This window comes from Kogia breviceps, chromosome 20 (assembly GCF_026419965.1).
Source record: "Kogia breviceps isolate mKogBre1 chromosome 20, mKogBre1 haplotype 1, whole genome shotgun sequence".
Classification (NCBI taxonomy): domain Eukaryota; kingdom Metazoa; phylum Chordata; class Mammalia; order Artiodactyla; family Physeteridae; genus Kogia; species Kogia breviceps.
The window spans coordinates 9,570,155-9,587,400 of record NC_081329.1 but is presented as its reverse complement, the minus strand read 5'-3'; the positions used below and the strand labels follow the sequence as shown (position 1 = coordinate 9,587,400).

Here is a 17,246-nt window from a genome sequence, read left to right as displayed (position 1 = left end):
TGACACAGTCATGCGCAGGTAGGTGCCGGGCCGGGGCGGGGTCTCCGTATTCGGTCGGCGTCTTCTGAGGGAGTTGAGAGCCCTCAGTCTTGGCGCGGAGGAGCCCCGCGTTCCCCGCGTGCGGCCCGCGGTGCTTGGCGGCCCTGCCTGGACTGTGGGCGGTGGAGCGGGGTCCGGCTCTCTGTCCTCAGGTGTGCAGGGCAGAGGCTCAGGTCTCCCCATCTGCAGGTGGGTTGGGCGGGGGTCCGGTCGCTCCGTCTGCAGGCGGGGCGGGCAGAGGTCCGGCAGCTCCGCCCGCAGGTGAGCCGGCGTGGGCTCAGGCCGCGGTTCGGGCCGCGGTGGGAGGGGTGCAGCCGGCCGGCCCGCGGGCAGCGAGCCCGAGAGAGGACACTGGCAGACGGGCCGAGGCCGTCCACGGCGTGCCCTCTGTGAGACTTGTTTATATTTTCTGAATTTTGTTTGTTGAGCGTGTATTTTAATTTTGGAAAAATATGTTTACACACTGTCGGAGTATAATTCTCAAAATGTTGGAAACGTAATTTCTGAGCAGACAGGGAGCACAGGTCAGGTTAAATCGCCGAGGAAGGACCCGGCTGAGGAAAGAACCTGCCGGAGGCTGCCACCAGAAATGCTGGTCGGGATTATCCTCTGAGGGGAGAGGCGCGTTACGGCCTCTCATCACCCTATCAGTGTTGCTGGGTTGACCTCACAGACTGAAGTCTGGGCCAGTCCCTGCTGAACCGAACTGCTGTCTCCCCTGGAAAAGTCAGGTGACCCTCAGGGGCTTGTGAGCGGTGACCCAGCGTGACATCAAAAAGCGTGCCGTTTCCCTCTTTCTGACCACATTTCCAAGTTTTGGGTCTGGTTAGCCCCCAGTGAACGGAAGGAGCTCACAGATGCTCGGTGTCTGTGTCAGAGCCGAAAATGTCCTGGTGGCTGGACTCCCGGCCCCGGGTCGGGGCTGCCTGGCCGCTGCAGCACTGGAACCCACCCTCTTGTTAATTTTCTAAAAGTGCCCGGTTCAGTTCAGTAGAACAGCTGAAACTACCAAATCTTGTAAAACGAAGAGCAAGATGAGGTTTGTAGATGGATTTTTTCCCAGGGAAAATGGAGGCCTGTGGAGCCGGGACGAGCTTTCCAGCCGCCAGGAGCCCGTTCCCCCAGGGCCGCGGCTCCACCACCGCTGAGACGCAGGGGCTGCGGGGCGGGGCTCCGAGGACCCCGGACTGGAGGAGCAGGGGTCCTGGCCCTGCGGCTGTGCGGGGACGGGGATGGCGACGGCGGCCTCAGGTGACACGAAGAAGCCCTCGGGCTGGGCTCGAGGTGAACGAGGTGACCCAGTTCCCCCGTGCCGGGACGGGTGAAGGGTGTGGTCAGGGTGGGTGGCCGCTGAGCCCTGGAGCTCTGCCTGCCTCTGGTCTGTGCCGCCTTCCAGAGCAGGGCCTGGCCGCGCCCTGGGGTGCCCCGTAGCCACGGGGCAACCGCGCCAACGCAGGGCTGTGGGGGGGCCGGCTGGGTTGCTGCGGACCCCCACCCAAGGCCTGGCCTCATCCCCTCATGGCTCAAGTGGGTCACCCACCTCGCCTGTGTGTCCCCGAGACCCAGGGCAACAGGTTGGACCAGACCAGCCGCCCGTCCCAGAAGCTCTGGAAGCGGCTGTGTAGGAGGGTGTGTCCCAGGCGGGTTTGAGCAGCGATCCAGATGGGGCAGTTGATAGGGTTTGAAGGAGGGCGAGCACTGGGTTTTTATAGGGAGTTGTTTCTGTTTCTCTGATGGCCCTGAGCGTTCCCCCGCCACTGCTCCGTCTCAGCTGAGTATTTCAATGTCTGACCTTAGCCTGCCTGCATTTCTTTCTGTAGAAAGGTTGGTAGAAGGCGTGAGGACCCAGAAGCCGGGCTGAGGTTTCTCCGTGGTGAATTTGAGAGGACGGTGGTTTTTCCTGGGACTCTGGGGCCTTGGAGCCGTCCTCTTCCTTGGGCCTTGGCTCTGCGCCCTGGCCTCCACCCTGGGCCCACGCTTCAGAAGCAGGCTTCTCCCGCATGCTCGGAGCCTGAGGCTGGTGGGCGGCTCTCTGTGCTGTAGCCTCGCTTGTCCGCTCTCCGTCCCCTCTCAGGCCCTGCCCTGGCCCTCAGGACCCCACATCTGTCTCCTTGTGCCTCTTGGTGGGAGGAGGAGGAAAAGGGGCTGTTTCAGGCTTTCTCTCCAGGATAATCAGGGTTTGTTGGATTGGCTCACGTTTAAAACCACGAGCAGCGCACAGAAGAGCCTCTCAGGCCTTCAGGACACTGCCTGCTTTAGGAAAAGGAAGCCACTAAACCCTCCCTCCTTCGAATCACAGGATCTTACAGCTTGGGGGACTGGGGTTCACGCCGGTTCAGTGGTTCTGCACCTGCTTAGGGCGACTGGGCACGTGAGGAACACCCAAGCCTGCCCGCCCCACCCAGGGCAGCTAAGCCAGGACCTTGGGAGGGGGCCTGGGTATCCTCCTTGGTGTGGAAAGGACCGACAAACCTGCAGGTGATCTAACGCACCAGGTCCCAGAGCTCTGAGTCCTGAACACGGTCCAGTCCAAGGCCCCGCTGGGTAGCTTCTTGATTTGAGGCAAATAACTAAACCTGGGCTCGCTTCGTCCACTGGAAATGTACGACTCCCTAGTTAGCAGATTAAACGGCCTAACTGAACGTGCCTGGCCCAGAGTAGGTGCTTCATATTAGCACCTGACACCCACTCTGCTGTATTTATGTGTGTTTTTCGCTCCTATAGTCAGACACTGGGGTCCTGTTTTCCTAGCTCCCAAATAGTGGAACCAAGATCAGAACCCACTGCTCTGTTCTTTGGCCCCAGTGCTCTGGAGCCCCCCAGCCTTCATGAAGGGGCACCATACCAGCCACTCGCCCTGGGCAAGCTTGAGTCATTGTTTTAGTCAGAGCTCTTCAGAGTCATGGGGACCCTCCCGTTTCAAGGCAGAGGTTCCTCAGAAGTTAGGTGCTGGGCCAGGAGCTTAGAGATGCAGCCGTGGCAAAATGGGAACTGTCGCCCAGACCGCGTGACAGGCTTGTGGAGAGGACAAGGTGAAGTTTCTTCGGGAGGAGTCTGTTTTTCTGCAGTTTCCAGTTTGTGCAGCTGACCCTTTGCACGGGGTTAAGTTCTTGATGGTGCGGCTTCCCTTCTGCCCAGCACTGAGACCCCCTCTCCTCCCAGTGTTCGCCCTGCCCCCACCCCCGTCAGCTTCACAGATGCTTCTGGATTCTGCCATGAGAGGCTCAGTCAGGTGCGGCCACAAGAGGAAAGCAAAGCTCGTTATGCTCTCGGGTCCTAGAGGCAGGGCCACGCCGGGCCCGTGGGGATCCGGCCAGGGGGTCAGGGGGCAGGACGGAGGGAAGACTGAAGGCACGGCCTTTACTGGGGTTTCCAGGGGAAAGGCAGGCAGGGCGGGGAGAACACGTACGATTGGCCGCTTTTCGTGATTTTGCTGGGTTTGGGCGACAGGGCTGCCCCGAGCCTCTGGGCACCCGGCCCGGGCGTTTCGGGCAGAGGAGGGTCACCTCCCCGGGGGCAGGGCAGGCGGAGGAGGCCGGGCCTGGCCGGGCTGTTGGCGTAGGTCGCAGGCGGGCTCCTGGCTGGGGCCTTGGCTGGCGGGGGGTTGTCTCTGCCCAGCCAGGCGGGACTGACGATGTCAGAGCATCGCAGTGGACAGAAATACGCACACACACACACACACACACACACACACACACACACACAGATAGATAGATGTACACACGCGTACTCCCCTAAGTGCGGAGCTTGCTGTCCAGCGTAGGTGAGGGTCCAGGGAGCTCCGGATGGGCGCTGGCTGGCAGTGTTCCTACCGTGGGTTCTGGAAGCACCTCCTCCTCTAGGTGTGCTCTGTCTGGGGGACTCTGGGGGCTGTCGCTGCCGCCACGGGGGGCATCCACTGGAGAGTCGGGACCGTGTCTGTTTCCTGCCCCGTCCACGCCTGCCCCTTCCGTCCTTCGTGTCACTTTCTCTTGTGCTCCTGTCCCACCAGCGGATGTTTTCTTGCTCTGTTTTTGTGTCACTGAGTACACATAAGCGTGAGGAGAAGAGTTGATAACATCTGTTTTGTGACGGTGTCTTTGTGGTGCTGGAGCAGCCTTGCGTCCCGGCTCCTTTCAGCCAGCAGAGGGCCAAGGCTCTTTTCTTCGTCCAGGTGGAGGATGGGCGCGTGAGGGTCCCGGGGCCGTGGCCTGGTGCAGCGTGTGGACCCCGGCCCGGCCTGTACAACATCAGCAGCATGAGCTTCCTGAGCAGCGGGCCGGCGGGCAGCATCTTTGACCTGGACTGCACCTCCGGGCAGGTCCGCTGGGCGCTGGTGGCCGCCGGCTGCGCCTTCTACCTGGGCATCTTCGTGGCCTGCCACCAGCTGTCATCCTCCCTGAACGCCACCTACCGCTCCCTGGGGGCCCGAGAGCAGGTCTTCTGGAACCTGGCGGCCACGCGCGCGGTCTTTGGCATCCAGGGCACCGCGGTGGGGCTGCGGGCGCTGCTGCTGGACCCTGTGCTCCAGGCCGACAAAGTGCTCGGCCAGCAGAACTGGTGCTGGTTCCACATTGCCACGGCGACCGGCTTCTTCCTCTTCGAGAACCTCGCGCTCCACGTGTCCAATGCGCTGTTCCGCACGTTCGACGGGTTCCTGGCCGCGCACCACCTCTTCGCCTTCCTCGGGTATCTCGGCTCCGTGGTCAACCTCCACGCTGGCCACTACCTGCCCATGGTCACGCTGCTCCTGGAGATGAGCACGCCCTTCACCTGCATCTCCTGGATGCTCCTAAAGGTAGGCGCTCCCCCTGCGGCGTCTGTGCTCCGCGGCGGGAGCTGAGCGGCTAGTGTGGCACCTTCACCCACTCGATGCCCGTGTTGCTGGTCCCTTGTGGCCTGTGCTGTCACAGCATCGCCAGGCTGGATTAGACTATTACAATCCGTAAGAAGCTCCTTTTCGTTGAATTCCATTTTAATCATTGTAAACAACTCTTTTAGGCTTCCTGCCCCATCGCAAAAGAAGACTCGGCGGATCGTGTGTCTTACTTAGTAACTGGCAGTATTTGTAAGCCCTAGAAAACGTGCTTTTTCTTTGTTTCAAATACTTAAAAAAAAAAAAAAACAAAGTAATATATGTCTACATACATATCTTTTAAATTTTTTACTTCACATTATGTTATCTTACACCCAACATGAGATCTGCCCTCTTCACAAATCTTTAAGCGTCCAGCACATTATCGTCAGCTGTAGGCACAGGTGCACAGCAGGCCTCTGGAGCTTATTCGTCTTGTACGATTGAAACTTCACTCCTGTTGGTCAGTAACTCGCTGCTTCCCCTCCCTCCAGCCCCTGGCAACTGCCATCCACACTTTGATTCTAGGAACGGAACTATTTCACGTGCCTCCCGTAAGTGGACTCATGCCGTATTTCTCTTCTGTTCCTGGTGTATTTCGCTGAGTGAATGTTCTCAAGGTCCAGCCATGTCATTGCACACTGAAGGGTTTCCTTCTTTTCTCAGGCTGAACAGTCTTCCATTACGTGTGTGAAGCACGTCTTCCTTGGGTGTTCCAGTCTTAGTTATTGTGAGTGAACGTAGAGGTGCTAATATCTCCTCCACATTCTGATTTCGGTTCCTTTACTGGGCCATCAGGTAGTTCTGTTTTTAGAAAATAAACCGCCCCCACTGTTTTCCACAGTGGCTGCACCATTTTGTATTCCCAGCAGCAGTGCACAGAGGTCCAGTTTCTCCACATCCTCACCAACGCTTGTTGTCTTTGTTTCTCTGATGACATCTCACTGGCTTTTGATTTGCATTTCCCTGATGACTGGTGACAGTGAGCATTTATTCGTCTATCTGTTGGCCATTTGTATGTCGTCTTTGGAAAACTGTTCAAGCCCTTAGCCCATTTTTAACTCAGATTCTTTGTTATTTTTTACTGTTGAGTTGTAGTTCTTTATATATGTTCAAGATTAACCTCTTATTACACATATGGTTGGCAAATATTTTCTCCCACTTTGTAGATTGCCTTTTTACTCTGTTGATTGTTTCCTTTGCTGTGAAGAAGCTTTTTAGTTTGATGTTGTCCCAGTTGTTTATTTTTGTTTCTGTTGTATGTGTTCTTGGTATCACATTCATGAAATCATTGCCAAAACCACTGCCATGAAACTTTTTCCCGATGTTTTCATTTAGGAGTTTTGGGTCTTACATTTCTACCTTCAAGTTGATTTTTGTGTAAGGTGTGAGATAAGGGTTCAGTTTCATTCTTTTGCATGTGAATGTCCAGTTTTCCCAGCAACACCTGATTGAAGGGACTACGCCTTTCCTGCTGTGAGTTTTGGGCACCCTGTTGAAGATCAGTTGGCCGTGTCTGTGTGGATGTTTTCTGGGCTCTTGATGCTGTTCCACTGGTCTGTGGGTTTGTCTGTATGGCAGTTCATGCAGTTTTGATTTCTGTAGCGTTGTAATATCGTTTGAAATCAGGAAACCTGGTGCCTCCAGCTTTGTGTTTTTTCTCAAGATTGATTTGGCTATTGGGGTCTTTTGTGGTTTCATGTGAATTTTAGAATTTTTTTTTTTTGTTAAAAATGCCACTGGGATTTTGGCAGGGGTTGCATTGAACCTGTAGACTGTAGATTACTTTGGTGACCTCCCTAGTGAGTTTTTTTGTTTTTTTGTGTTTTTTTAATTTTTGGCTGTGTTGGGTTTTCATTTCTGCATGCGGACTTTGTCCAGTTCCGGCGATTGGGGGCTACTCTTTGTTGTGGTGTGCGGGCTTCTTATTGCGGTGGCTTCTCTTGTGGCAGAGCTCAGGCTCTAGGTGTGCAGGCTCATTAGTTGTGGCTCGCAGGCTCTAGAGCACAGGCTCAGTAGTTGTGGTACATGGGCTTAGCTGCTCCGCGGCATGTGGGATCTTTCTGGACCAGGGACCGAACCTGTATCCCCTGCATCGGCAGGCGGATTCTTAACCACTGCGCCACCAGGGAAGTCGCCCTAGTGAGGGTTTTTTTTTTTTTTTTTTTTGCAGTATGCGGGCCTCTCACTGCTGTGGCCTCTCCCGTTGCGGAGCACAGGCTCCGGATGCGCAGGCTCAGCGGCCATGGCTCACGGGCTTAGTTGCTCCGTGGCATGTGGGATCTTCCTGGACCAGGGCACGAACCCGTGTCTCCCGCATCGGCAGGCGGATCCTCAACCACTGCGCCACCAGGGAAGCCCCCCTAGTGAGTTTTTTAGTTCAGTTATTGTATTCTTCAGCTCCTTGATTTCTGTTTGGTACTTTTTTTTTTACATTTCCGTCTCTTGGTTGACATTCCACTTGTTCCCACGTGTTCTCTTGACCTCGGCGAGCACCCTTATGACAGATGCCTTTACTTCTGTCGGGTACATCCTGTGACTCCTCTCCGGTAGGGTTTGGAGATTTGTCTCATTCCTCGGTTAGGAGCGTCTTTGCCTGATTCTTCATTTTCCGTGACTCTCTGTTGGTGTCTGTGCATTAGACGAAGCAGATGCCTCTCCCTGGCCTCATGACTGTCCTCACCCAGGAGAGATCCCACCAGTCAGCCAAGCCAGGGTCCTGGAGGCTCTCCATCGACTTTCTCCCTCCCCAGGGAAGGGCGGGCAGCTGTGGCTTCGGTCTGCCTACACGTCCGATCCTGGGTGGGGCGAGGCTGCGTGTCCACCAGCCCAGGCCACCGCCTCCGCCCCCTCAGCCGGCGGGACTGTGGGTCAGCGGCCGGGGAGCCCCTCCGAACAGCCGGGGGGCTGGACACGTGACCCGGCTCCTCCCTCGTCTGCGGGCCGAGGGTCCCTCCCTGACCCCGGGCTGCTGCCAGGGTCCTTGCCCGCTTCGGCCAGTCTGTCCCAGGTGCAGGGCCCTTTCGATGGGTCCCTGATTCCTCACGACAGGGTTTGTCTGTGAACTGCTGCTCAGCCAGGCCTCCTCCTGGTGTGCGTCACGTGTCAGGTGCCTGGCGGGGGTCTCCGGAAGCTCTTCCCCAGGTGGGGTGGGCCCACTGCTCAGGAAGAAGACAGACCCCAGCTGTGGGGCGGCCTCCGGAGGGAGGCACTTTGTTTGGGGTTTTTTGTTTTCTCTAAAGTGTTCGGGCGCCGTTCGTTCAGGATGGAAGAGGGTGGTCCCAGAACCCACTTCTTCCCGCTTGCCGTGTTCACCGCGCGGCCCGTGGGCCCACGGCCGAGCTGCCCCCTCGGCTAAGACAGCTCAGGGCCGTGTGCCTACACAGACATGGTCTTGGTCTAGTTCAGATACCACTGAACCTTATGAGGAAACGCCGTGTACAACGTTGAAATCCTTTTCAGCTTTTCATAAAGCTGCCAAGTTCTTGCTTAGTTGGGCATCAGGGTCCAGGAATCCTCGCCATTGGGGTCTGATTTGATGAGACACAGACGGAAGTCAGGACCAGGTGTCGCCACTAGTTGAACATAGTTTACGCCCCAAACGGGCTCATGCTTCCATTCCCTCCTCCAATTTGATTCTGAAATGCTGCTTAGAAATAATAATAAATGTATTACACACTCAAACATCTGAACATGATCCATCCACGGAGACACTAGCCCAGATGCAAACAACATGGTATAAAAAACAGTCAATTTATGTGTAAATAAGTATATACACCAGGAACACTAACCGCCGGAACCCCAGCTATACAAAGTAACCTTTGCCCAGGTAAGTGTCACTTTGTTACTGACCCTGCTTTTCTCAAAGCATTTGGTGATGTTGAACCCAAAATTTCAGGGTCTGAGTAGGACCAAAAATGCTCAGTTCTCAAGCTTGGAGTTTTCTAAACTTAATGTAATTACTGTATGAGTAGAAGTTCATGCTTCTGGTATGAATATTAGGAATTTAGGATGGCTGCTTTTAGTAAGTGGGGAGGATAATAGAAAGGAGCGCATCTTGTGGACTCTGAAGGCAGCGGCAAGTGGAAAGCGGTGTCTGCGGGGCGGGAGGCTGAGCAGCGCCCCGGCCCGCAAGCACGTGCAGCTCACTCTGCAGCTCGTACGTCCACCCCGAGACACACTGAGCTCGCCTTCCCACTCTGCAGTTTGCACATTTAACGTCCTTCGGGCCGGAGCAAAGGCTAAATCTTTCCCACGTGAGGAATCTATCATTGAGGACCTCAAGCCTCAAGTGTTTTTGCATTTGAGAAACATTGTTTTTTTGTCGGATTGTACAGTTCAAGGAATTTTACTTGTATAAGTCATGATTGTAGCAGGACGTGGAGAATGCCTACCCATGCAGTGAGTATAAAACTATTTCTGTAAAACTGGTTTTTTTCCTAGTACTCTATGGTTTTCTTTTCCTTTTAAACATTGATATTTAGTCCATTTGGAAAGTATTTTTAAGTAAGATCCAACTGGATTTTCCCAGGAGGAGAGCAAGAATCCTAATGTAATTACATTATCCATCCTTTCCCTGAGGTTCGAAATGCCACCCAGTGCCAACTCTCCATGTATTTTATTCACTCTACGTTTTGCATTGTTTATCTGTTATTTCCGAAGCGTCATTGTATCTCATCATTTGCTGAGGAACCTTCAGCCCTCCTTGCTCTTGTGCGTTTACTCCACCGCAGGAGTGGCGTTACTTAAAGTTGTTACAAGTTGATAAAAAATACTGATGTATTCTCTTATTTGGACTAAATCTGTGGATGCACTCAAGGAGGGAAGATGTAACGTCTTCTGAGTGTTTTCCATCCAAGAACAAAATGTGCCTCGTTTCATCCAAGACTTCTTTTAAGTCCCTCTGCGGTGATGGTCTCGTTCCCAGAAGGAGGGGAAATGTATATAAAAAAATTGAAGAAGTGAGTGAGGTCCGTCGTCTCCTTCGTTTACTTGCTTCCCTGCCTTGCAGACCTCTGGGTCACCCAGACAGAGGTGGATCATCCAGGCAGGAGGTTGGGTTCTTTTTGCGGGATCTTAGTCCCCCTACCAGGGATTGAACCCGTGCCTTCGGCAGTGAGAGCGCAGGGTCCTAACCACCGGAGCGCCAGGGAATTCCCCTTTCTTTCTCTTTTAAAATGTGGTCACTGCAGAGGTCAGTTGCCGTGTCCCCCTGCGGCTCCGCAGGTGCGGCCACAGTGAGGCCGTGCCCGTTCCAGCGTCACCGGGCTGCTGCCTGGCGAGGCGTCCCCGCCTTCCCGGCCCCTCCCCACCGCCCCCTTTCCTCCTGCAAGTGCCGGACGTGCCCCTACCCTGGGGAGGCGGTGTCGGGGCGGGGAGCTGCCCAGGAGGACGCTCCAGCCCGTGCAGAGCACAGCGGGGAGAGGCCGGTGTGCACAGGCTCACGGGTCTGAGAGACCCGTGTGGGGGCTGTCCCGGTGCTGACGTCCCCGCCGCAGTGTCGCACCTCTGTGCCACAGTCTGCTGTATAGCATTTTCAAGTTCCCTGTTTGGTTTTAGCTACAGCTAGTTTTCGTGTGAATTCAGAATAATTTTAAGGCAAGTCCATTTGGGCTTGTGTCCAAGGGCTACTGGGGTAAAAATACTGAAAAACAAAGAAGTGAGGACACACGTGTTTCATCCTGAGCCTGTCTCCTCTGAGAGCGTTTGCCCCCGGGGCCCGGGGAGCCTGGTTGGACACGACTGGCGTGTCTTCCAGCTTCACTGGGCCAGCGTTGCTTCGCTGCTCGATATGGGCACGGTTAAGGAAGAAGCGCTGGAGGTGAGCTTGGAAGGGAGTGAACTTTCCTTCCGGGGGCGCAGGCGAGCAGGAGGCGCCGCGCTGGGTGCGTCTGCGGGCGGCTGGGCGGGGCCGGGAGGGGGCGGGGACACCCTGGCGACGGGAACCCGCGTCCAGCGCGCCCTGACCTCGCTCTGCCCGCAGGCCGGCTGTGCGGACTCGCTGCTCTGGAGGCTGAACCAGTGGCTGATGGTCCACCTGTTCCACTGCCGCATGGTCCTCACCTACCACATGTGGTGGGTGTGCCTGGGCCACTGGGACGGCCTGGCGCGCAGCCTCTTCCCGCCGCACTGGGCGCTCTTCTTGGTCGGGCTGGGCCTCCTCACCGTCCTCATCAACCCCTACTGGACCCACAAGAAGACGCAGCAGCTGCTCCACCCCGTGGACTGGAACTTCGCGCCCGGCCGCCCCAATGGGCCGGCGCCACCCAAGAAGACGAGGTAATGGCCTCGGCCCCGACTGTCCCCTCGACGCCGACCCCAGGCCGCGTGAGTACTGACTTACACGTGGCGCCAGGCACCTACGCCTGAGCGCGCCTCGGGGACAGAGCCCCGCCGTGGTGGCGTCACGGCCCGATGTGCTCATTCCCGCGAGCTTGGCCTGTCTGCGCCGTCGCCCCAAGGAGGGCCCGCGTGGACGGGTCGCACTAACGCGTGTGCGCGTCTTACTCAACAGCCCCGTTATGTTTAGTTGGAGAGAACTGTCCCAAGAGAACAGAATCGGGTCCCTTAGCCTGTTGACATTCCCGGGGCTGAGATGTAAGCCGCGTCTCCGCAGCGCCATCTCGTGGCGAGCGCGGGGCATCGGCCTGGCTTGCGGCTGGGGGCGGCCGAGGGGTCTTCTCACCAGGGAAGCTCATTCGGGGAAGAGTTTTGTTTCCGTTTTGTGTTTCTCTGTTGACACATTAAGGGAGGTGTTAGTAATCAGATTTGTCTAGATTTTAGAGCTGTTTTTAACTAAGTTTCCAACAGGTGCCCCTCCGGACCCTAACCCCCTGGTTGGTGTGTCTGTCGGTTTCAAGTCCGGGCAGTGGTCACTCTCCCTGCGAGCTGTGGGTGGACCTGGCCCCTTGCAGTGCCCGGCTGCAGGGCGCCCTCCTCACCTCCGGGTGACGAGCCCGGGCACCACCTTCACCGTGTTGGGCCCGGGTGGAATCTACACGCCGACCCACAATGTTATTGACGAATGCGTACTGACATCTCGTTCTTGCCATGAGTGGGCAATTAAAATGAAAAGCTCGTATTTACTGAAAGCGCTCTTGAACTGTTTTTGAAAAACACATTTATTGGTCGTGAAAATCATGTGTGCCTTGTGCTTGGTCTGTAACACGGCCCCTCGGAAAGGTGTGTGCTGATTTCTGGTACTGTGACTTGACTGTACATAGGTCAGGAGATGTGATACCTGCTTGTGTCATTTTGAGAAGTGTTTCAGTCCTAGAAACATCCAGCAAACCGTGTCCCTGCTGAGACGCCTCTCTCCCTCACTGAAGACCCTGGGTACCCGCCGCCCGCTCTCCCGTCCGCACGCAAGCCGGGGGAGCCGAGCTGGCTGTGTTTCCAGCCGGTCAGAACTTTAATAAAGTAGCCGATGTTTCCAGAATGCGAAAGCATGTCCGCTCTTCTCTCTCAACGCTGTTCACATTGCTGTGGAGGTTTTCTATCTCAGTGATACAACTGTGATGATAAATCTTAACGTGCTCAAGGTTTGAACTCAGTTTAAGGTATAAAATGTTTAATTTTTACGTAACCCTCACTGGGAATTTGACTTTCCCCAGGTTCAGTCTCTACCTCCTTCATCTCAGTGAAGGTGCTTTTGCCTCCATCCTGACCCGACTTCCCGTGAGGACCACAAAGGCAGGGGCGTTAGGCCAGCGAGGGCCTTTGAGGCTTGTGATCCAGCATCCAGGCACCTTCGCTGCCCAGACAGGTGCTGCCTTCCGGCCTGTGGGTGCTTTGCGGGCTCTGCCCAGCCCGTGCACGGATGAGGCCATAGAGAGAGATGTCGGGGAGCGTGCAGGGAGGCGTCGGCCCCTGGCCCTCCTCAGACCCCGTCTCTCCGATCGCTGCGGCTCCGCCAGCTGCCCCTGCTGCGGGCCGCTGGGCTTTCCCAGGCGCCGCGCTGGACACTGAGGGCTCCTCGGTTCCTGGCACGAGGAGCTCTGGGAAGTAGGCACCGTCGATCCCATTTAGAGCTGGGGCCTGGGGCTACGAGGTGGCGCAGGTGGTCAGCGGCCACGCTCTGACTTTAAAGCCGAGGCCCGTAGGCTGCGGTCTACGAGCACGGAAAGCAAGCGGCAGGCCCCGGCTGACCCTGGCCACCGGACCCAGCTGCATCCGCGTACGCAGAGCACTGGAGTGGCCGTGTCTGTCCAGGTACCGCAGCCCTGCGGGACAGATGCCCGGCCGGTGGTGAGCGAGGCCGCGGCGTCGTCAGCGGGCAGGTACGGGGCTCCACTGGGAAGGGCAGCTTGGGAAGTTAGGGAGTGGGGGCGGCAGCCCGGCTCTGGCACCTGGAAGGCCGGGACCGCGGCGACTCTCCCGGTGCAGGGCTGGGGTCTCCGGGTTGGGTGCAAGGCTGGGCGCCCTGGGGGGCCAGCCAGCCTTGTCTGCAGCACCCGTGTCTGCGTCAGGGCCGGTCAGGTGATGGGATGATGGGCCGGAATGGATGTTACGTAACGTACTTCAGAGTGTTTAAAGCAGCAAAGCAGGGGACCTGTCTCCTCTGCCTCCTGCACCGGCACTGTGCACACATCCGGGTTCCCCCAGGCCAGGGGTGCGGACGGGGGCTGGGGCGGCTGCCCTCGGGATCGGAGCGCTGGCGGGGCGGTGGCTCCAGCAGGCGCCGTCAGGGTCGTCCCCCCTCAGGTCCTGGGCTCACCCTCATTTGGCCCTTCGGGACGGGGTTCCCCGCGTGGCCGGCTGGAGCCCCGCGCTGGGGGCAGCGGCCACAGGAGGAAGGGACTGGATGCCAGGTGAGCCAGTGCCCCCGAAGGTCAGACTCATTTCTAGTTGTAAGAGTGAGGTTGACACCCAGAATAAACCCCTCTGAGTGATGCCCGCCCTTTCACGGATGCCTGTGGATGCTTTCGGTTTACCTATATCTTTACTAAACTTCTGCTCTAACGGGAGAGTTCATTAATTCAACGTTTCTCTTTTTAAGTAAATCCTCCCCTTTTTCAGTAACTAGACTATACGGTGTACACATTGTCTTGCCAGGTCATGTTTAGCGAAGTGAAAACCTCAGAAATCTGTTTTCTTCCTCTGATGGCTGGGAACGTAGAGTGCTCTGGAGCGGACCCCGCCCGTCCGGGGCCTGCAGCCCTCCCCGCAGCCCGGCCGAGCCCAGCTACGCAGAGCAAGGAAGCTGCACCGTGACACCCCGTCCCACACGACGGGAAGGGCCATGGGAACCGCTTCTAACTTTCTGTGCGGGGTAGGGGGGGGGGGTGCACGGCAAGGACTCACTCCCCTCTCACCGTGTCTATTTCCCTCTTACTGTTGTGCGGTTTCAGTGTCAGGTGCCGGCCTGTAGAGGCCTGGGTGTGCTGCTCTGTGCGTCTGTGTACCCTCCCCCCGCCCCCCCAATTCACATGCTGTCATCCTGACCCCCAGCGCGACGGTGTCAGGAGGTGGCGCAGGGGGCAAGTGACTAGGTCGTGAGAGTCTGGTCCCGTGATGGGATCGGTGCCCTGACAGGACGCTAACGGAGAGCGTGTCCCCCACTTCCCCCTCCCAGGTGAGGCTGCGTGGGATCTGCCTCACCGTGACCCTGCGCTCCCAGCCTGCAGGTCTGCGGTGACCTGCTGAAGCAGCCGGGGCTGAGTCACTGGGTCCCCGTGAGCTCAGCCTTTTCTCCCTGCGGCCCCCAACCCCCCACGTCAAAAGTTTCCCAAAATTCACCCAGCGTTAAAATCCTCAGTTACTAAAGAAAAGTGTTAAAGGTCAAGTCTTCTAATCTGGAAGTGCCCTGTTGACATTCTACATAGAAAACTTTTACTTTGTAACTTTCATGATATTTACTTGTTGTATTCAAACAAAACCACAGTTGGAAGGGGGCACATTTCAGCCACAGTTTCTTTGGTTTGTATCGAGATCACCCTCAGCTCTTTTCCAAGCAATATGGAGCCTATCTGGTCCACCCCAGAGATTTTATTTCCACACAAGACAGACCAAGAGCCCAGAGTTGGAGCCATCACGGATTTTGTGCAGAAAGCCAAGCTTCAGAAAGTTCAAGGCCAGCCACACCAGGACTCTTATTTTCCATCTTACGGTAATTGCTTGATTGTCTCGAAACATGTATTCACTTTAAAAAAAAAAAAAAAAAAAAAGCTCAGAAAAACACCGCATTCACTGAAAATGATGGTTTACACTTTAATTTGGAGCCAGTTACCCAACCGTGGGTTAACCTTCTTCAGTTCGTCCTTTGCCGGCTGGGTTTTCAGCCCCCTCGCCCCTCAGCGCCCCCGGGTACGAGGTGGGCTTGGGAGGGCGGGAGGGGTCCTGGGGATGCATGTCTTCTGCCAAGGAGGGTGGGCCTGGAGCAGGAAGCCATCACCCCTTCCTGCGTCCTTTCTGCCTGACACGCAGTTTTGACGCCCACAGGTTCCCTGCCCTTGTCACGGGACAGGCCTGAGGCGCGGGAAGGAGGCGTCCCCGGGGGCATCTCTGCGCCGCCGCACGGCCCGGCCGCCCCGGATCGCCTGTCAGGTGAGAAGGACTTCCCGCCCTGGCGGCCCCATCCCCACGGGAGGAGCGGTCGCAGGAATGCGAACCTTGAACGTTTTCATGCCACCGAGCCCGAGGTCTTTCATTTGGGCTCAGATGAACAGCCTGCGACAGCCCTCGAGAGAGGACGTTTCCAGTCTGAAGCTGCCGACCTTTTTCCAAATCACCTTCGCCGGCGGAGGGGAGACAGACGGCGGCGGCGCGGGCCTCGGCACCCTTCGCGGAAGCAAGGCCCCCAAAGTGTGCTCTTTGTTCCATTTTATGTTTATCTTCAACTTTTTATTTTGAACTAATTTCAAACTTAGACAAAGGTTGGGAAAACAGTAAATACAAGCAAACAAAACCCCACGCCCCCCTCACCCGGGTTCACCGATTCTCCATTTTGCCGCGCGCGTTCCGCCCTCTCCCGTCTTGCCCCCGTCCCCGTAGCCCTCGGTCCTGCGTGTGTGAGCCTAAGAGGGGGGGCGTCCTCCTAAGTAACCTCAGTTGGTCTCAGCCAGAGAAACGGCACCGAGTCTGCGCTTTGGTCGGACGTGCAGCCAGGTTCTTAGCGGGGGGGCCGCCCCGTCCGTCCGTCCTCCCTGTCCTCCGGCTCCTGGCCTGGCGCCGCCCGGGACCCCTGCGGCCTTCGGGTGTCCCGCAGCCTCTCTTGGTCCTTGACGGCCGGGGTATTTCGGAGGAAGGGCAGGTGGGCGGGTCGGCAGCTCTGTCAGGATTGGACTCGGGGACACGTTTGGCTGGAGAGCCAGGCAAGCGCTGCCGTGCTTCTTGGGCCTCGGACCCCGAGGCGTCGGCGTGTGAGACTCGGTGGCCGGATCGCGGGTTGTCCGCGTCTCACTGGACAGTCGTCATCGTCCCTCTTGTCGTTAACGAGGAACGTGCGGGGAGGTCCCGTGTCTCCACGGAGCCGCCCCCCGCCCCAGGTTTACCGCCCGCTCACACTCCCCTCTTCCTGCCGCGCTTGCGGACCGTCAGCTTCCCGAGTCCGTCGTTCCTCCCACGTGGATGAGCCACGTCCTGCCGTAATGCGTTATCAACGCGGGCTCGTGGGTTCTTGATTCCGTAGCTTCGTTCTGTGCACAGCAGGATGTAGGGTATGTGCAACTCCCTGTTGTCCTTATGCGCTGTCCCTGCTTCGCCAGGGGGGCTCAAGCTGCCCCCAGGGCCTTCGTTACACCCGTCGCTGTTTTTGATTCCCCCGTTTTCTCTGCGACAGGATGCCCTCGCGCTGTGTTGTGCCTGTGATGGAGTCACCCGTTTCTCCGAGGACCTGGCTCTTTCGCGAGGAGCGGTGTCCGGAAATCGGGGTGTAAGCGTGCCACGCGCTCATCGCTAGCGGGTCGTCACAGCCTCTAGGCCCTTCCCCCTCGCCCGCCCCGTCCTGTCCTGCTCTGCAGGGACTCTGGCTACAGTATCAGTGAGGTCACACACGGGTCACACGTCCATATGTGCACACAGGTGCAGAGCTGCCACCCGTGCACAGAATCTGACAACCGCGAAGTTTGCCGGATTGTTTTTTCTTTATTCCGAGGGTATACAGTCAAAGTGCTCCGTGTTCAGTTACTTAACCTCCTTCTTCCCCACCTTGCCTTCAGGTGATCACGTTATGAGAGAGACAGTCCTGTGCTCTTGTTACGTTTTGCATTGTGTTAGGGTTTTCTCCAGTTCTTATTAATCTGATTGTATTTTTTGCACATGTAGAATATTATCCAAAAGTCAAAACCGTTCAAAACACTGTTTAGAGAAATGTCACTGCCTTCTCTGTTCCCTCCGTCCTGTTCTCTTCACTCCTCGTGACAGATTTCATTCA

General features: G+C 56.8%; 2 protein-coding genes across 3 annotated transcripts in view; both read left to right on the top strand.

Moving 5' to 3' along the window:
- The window catches only part of DLGAP2 (DLG associated protein 2), a 719,273-nt gene extending 715,001 nt beyond the window's left edge, over window positions 1-4,272 (top strand). Inside the window, exon 16 of the transcript XR_010838517.1 lies at window positions 4,193-4,272. The gene's annotated coding sequence lies outside the window, so the exon portion shown is untranslated. The remainder of the gene's footprint in view (window positions 1-4,192) is intronic.
- CLN8 (CLN8 transmembrane ER and ERGIC protein) lies at window positions 55-12,318 on the top strand. 2 transcript variants are annotated; one of them, XM_059049195.2, is made up of 3 exons: window positions 55-228; window positions 4,193-4,816; window positions 10,857-12,318. In XM_059049195.2, exons 2-3 carry the CDS (start codon window positions 4,277-4,279, stop codon window positions 11,154-11,156), a joined length of 840 nt encoding a protein of 279 aa, XP_058905178.1. In that variant the 5' UTR covers window positions 55-228; window positions 4,193-4,276; the 3' UTR covers window positions 11,157-12,318. The 2 variants fall into 2 exon arrangements, with proteins under 2 accessions (XP_058905178.1, XP_066878760.1); XM_067022659.1 differs by lacking the exon at window positions 55-228 and adding an exon at window positions 275-1,332.
- The last annotated feature ends 4,928 nt before the right edge of the window (window positions 12,319-17,246 follow it).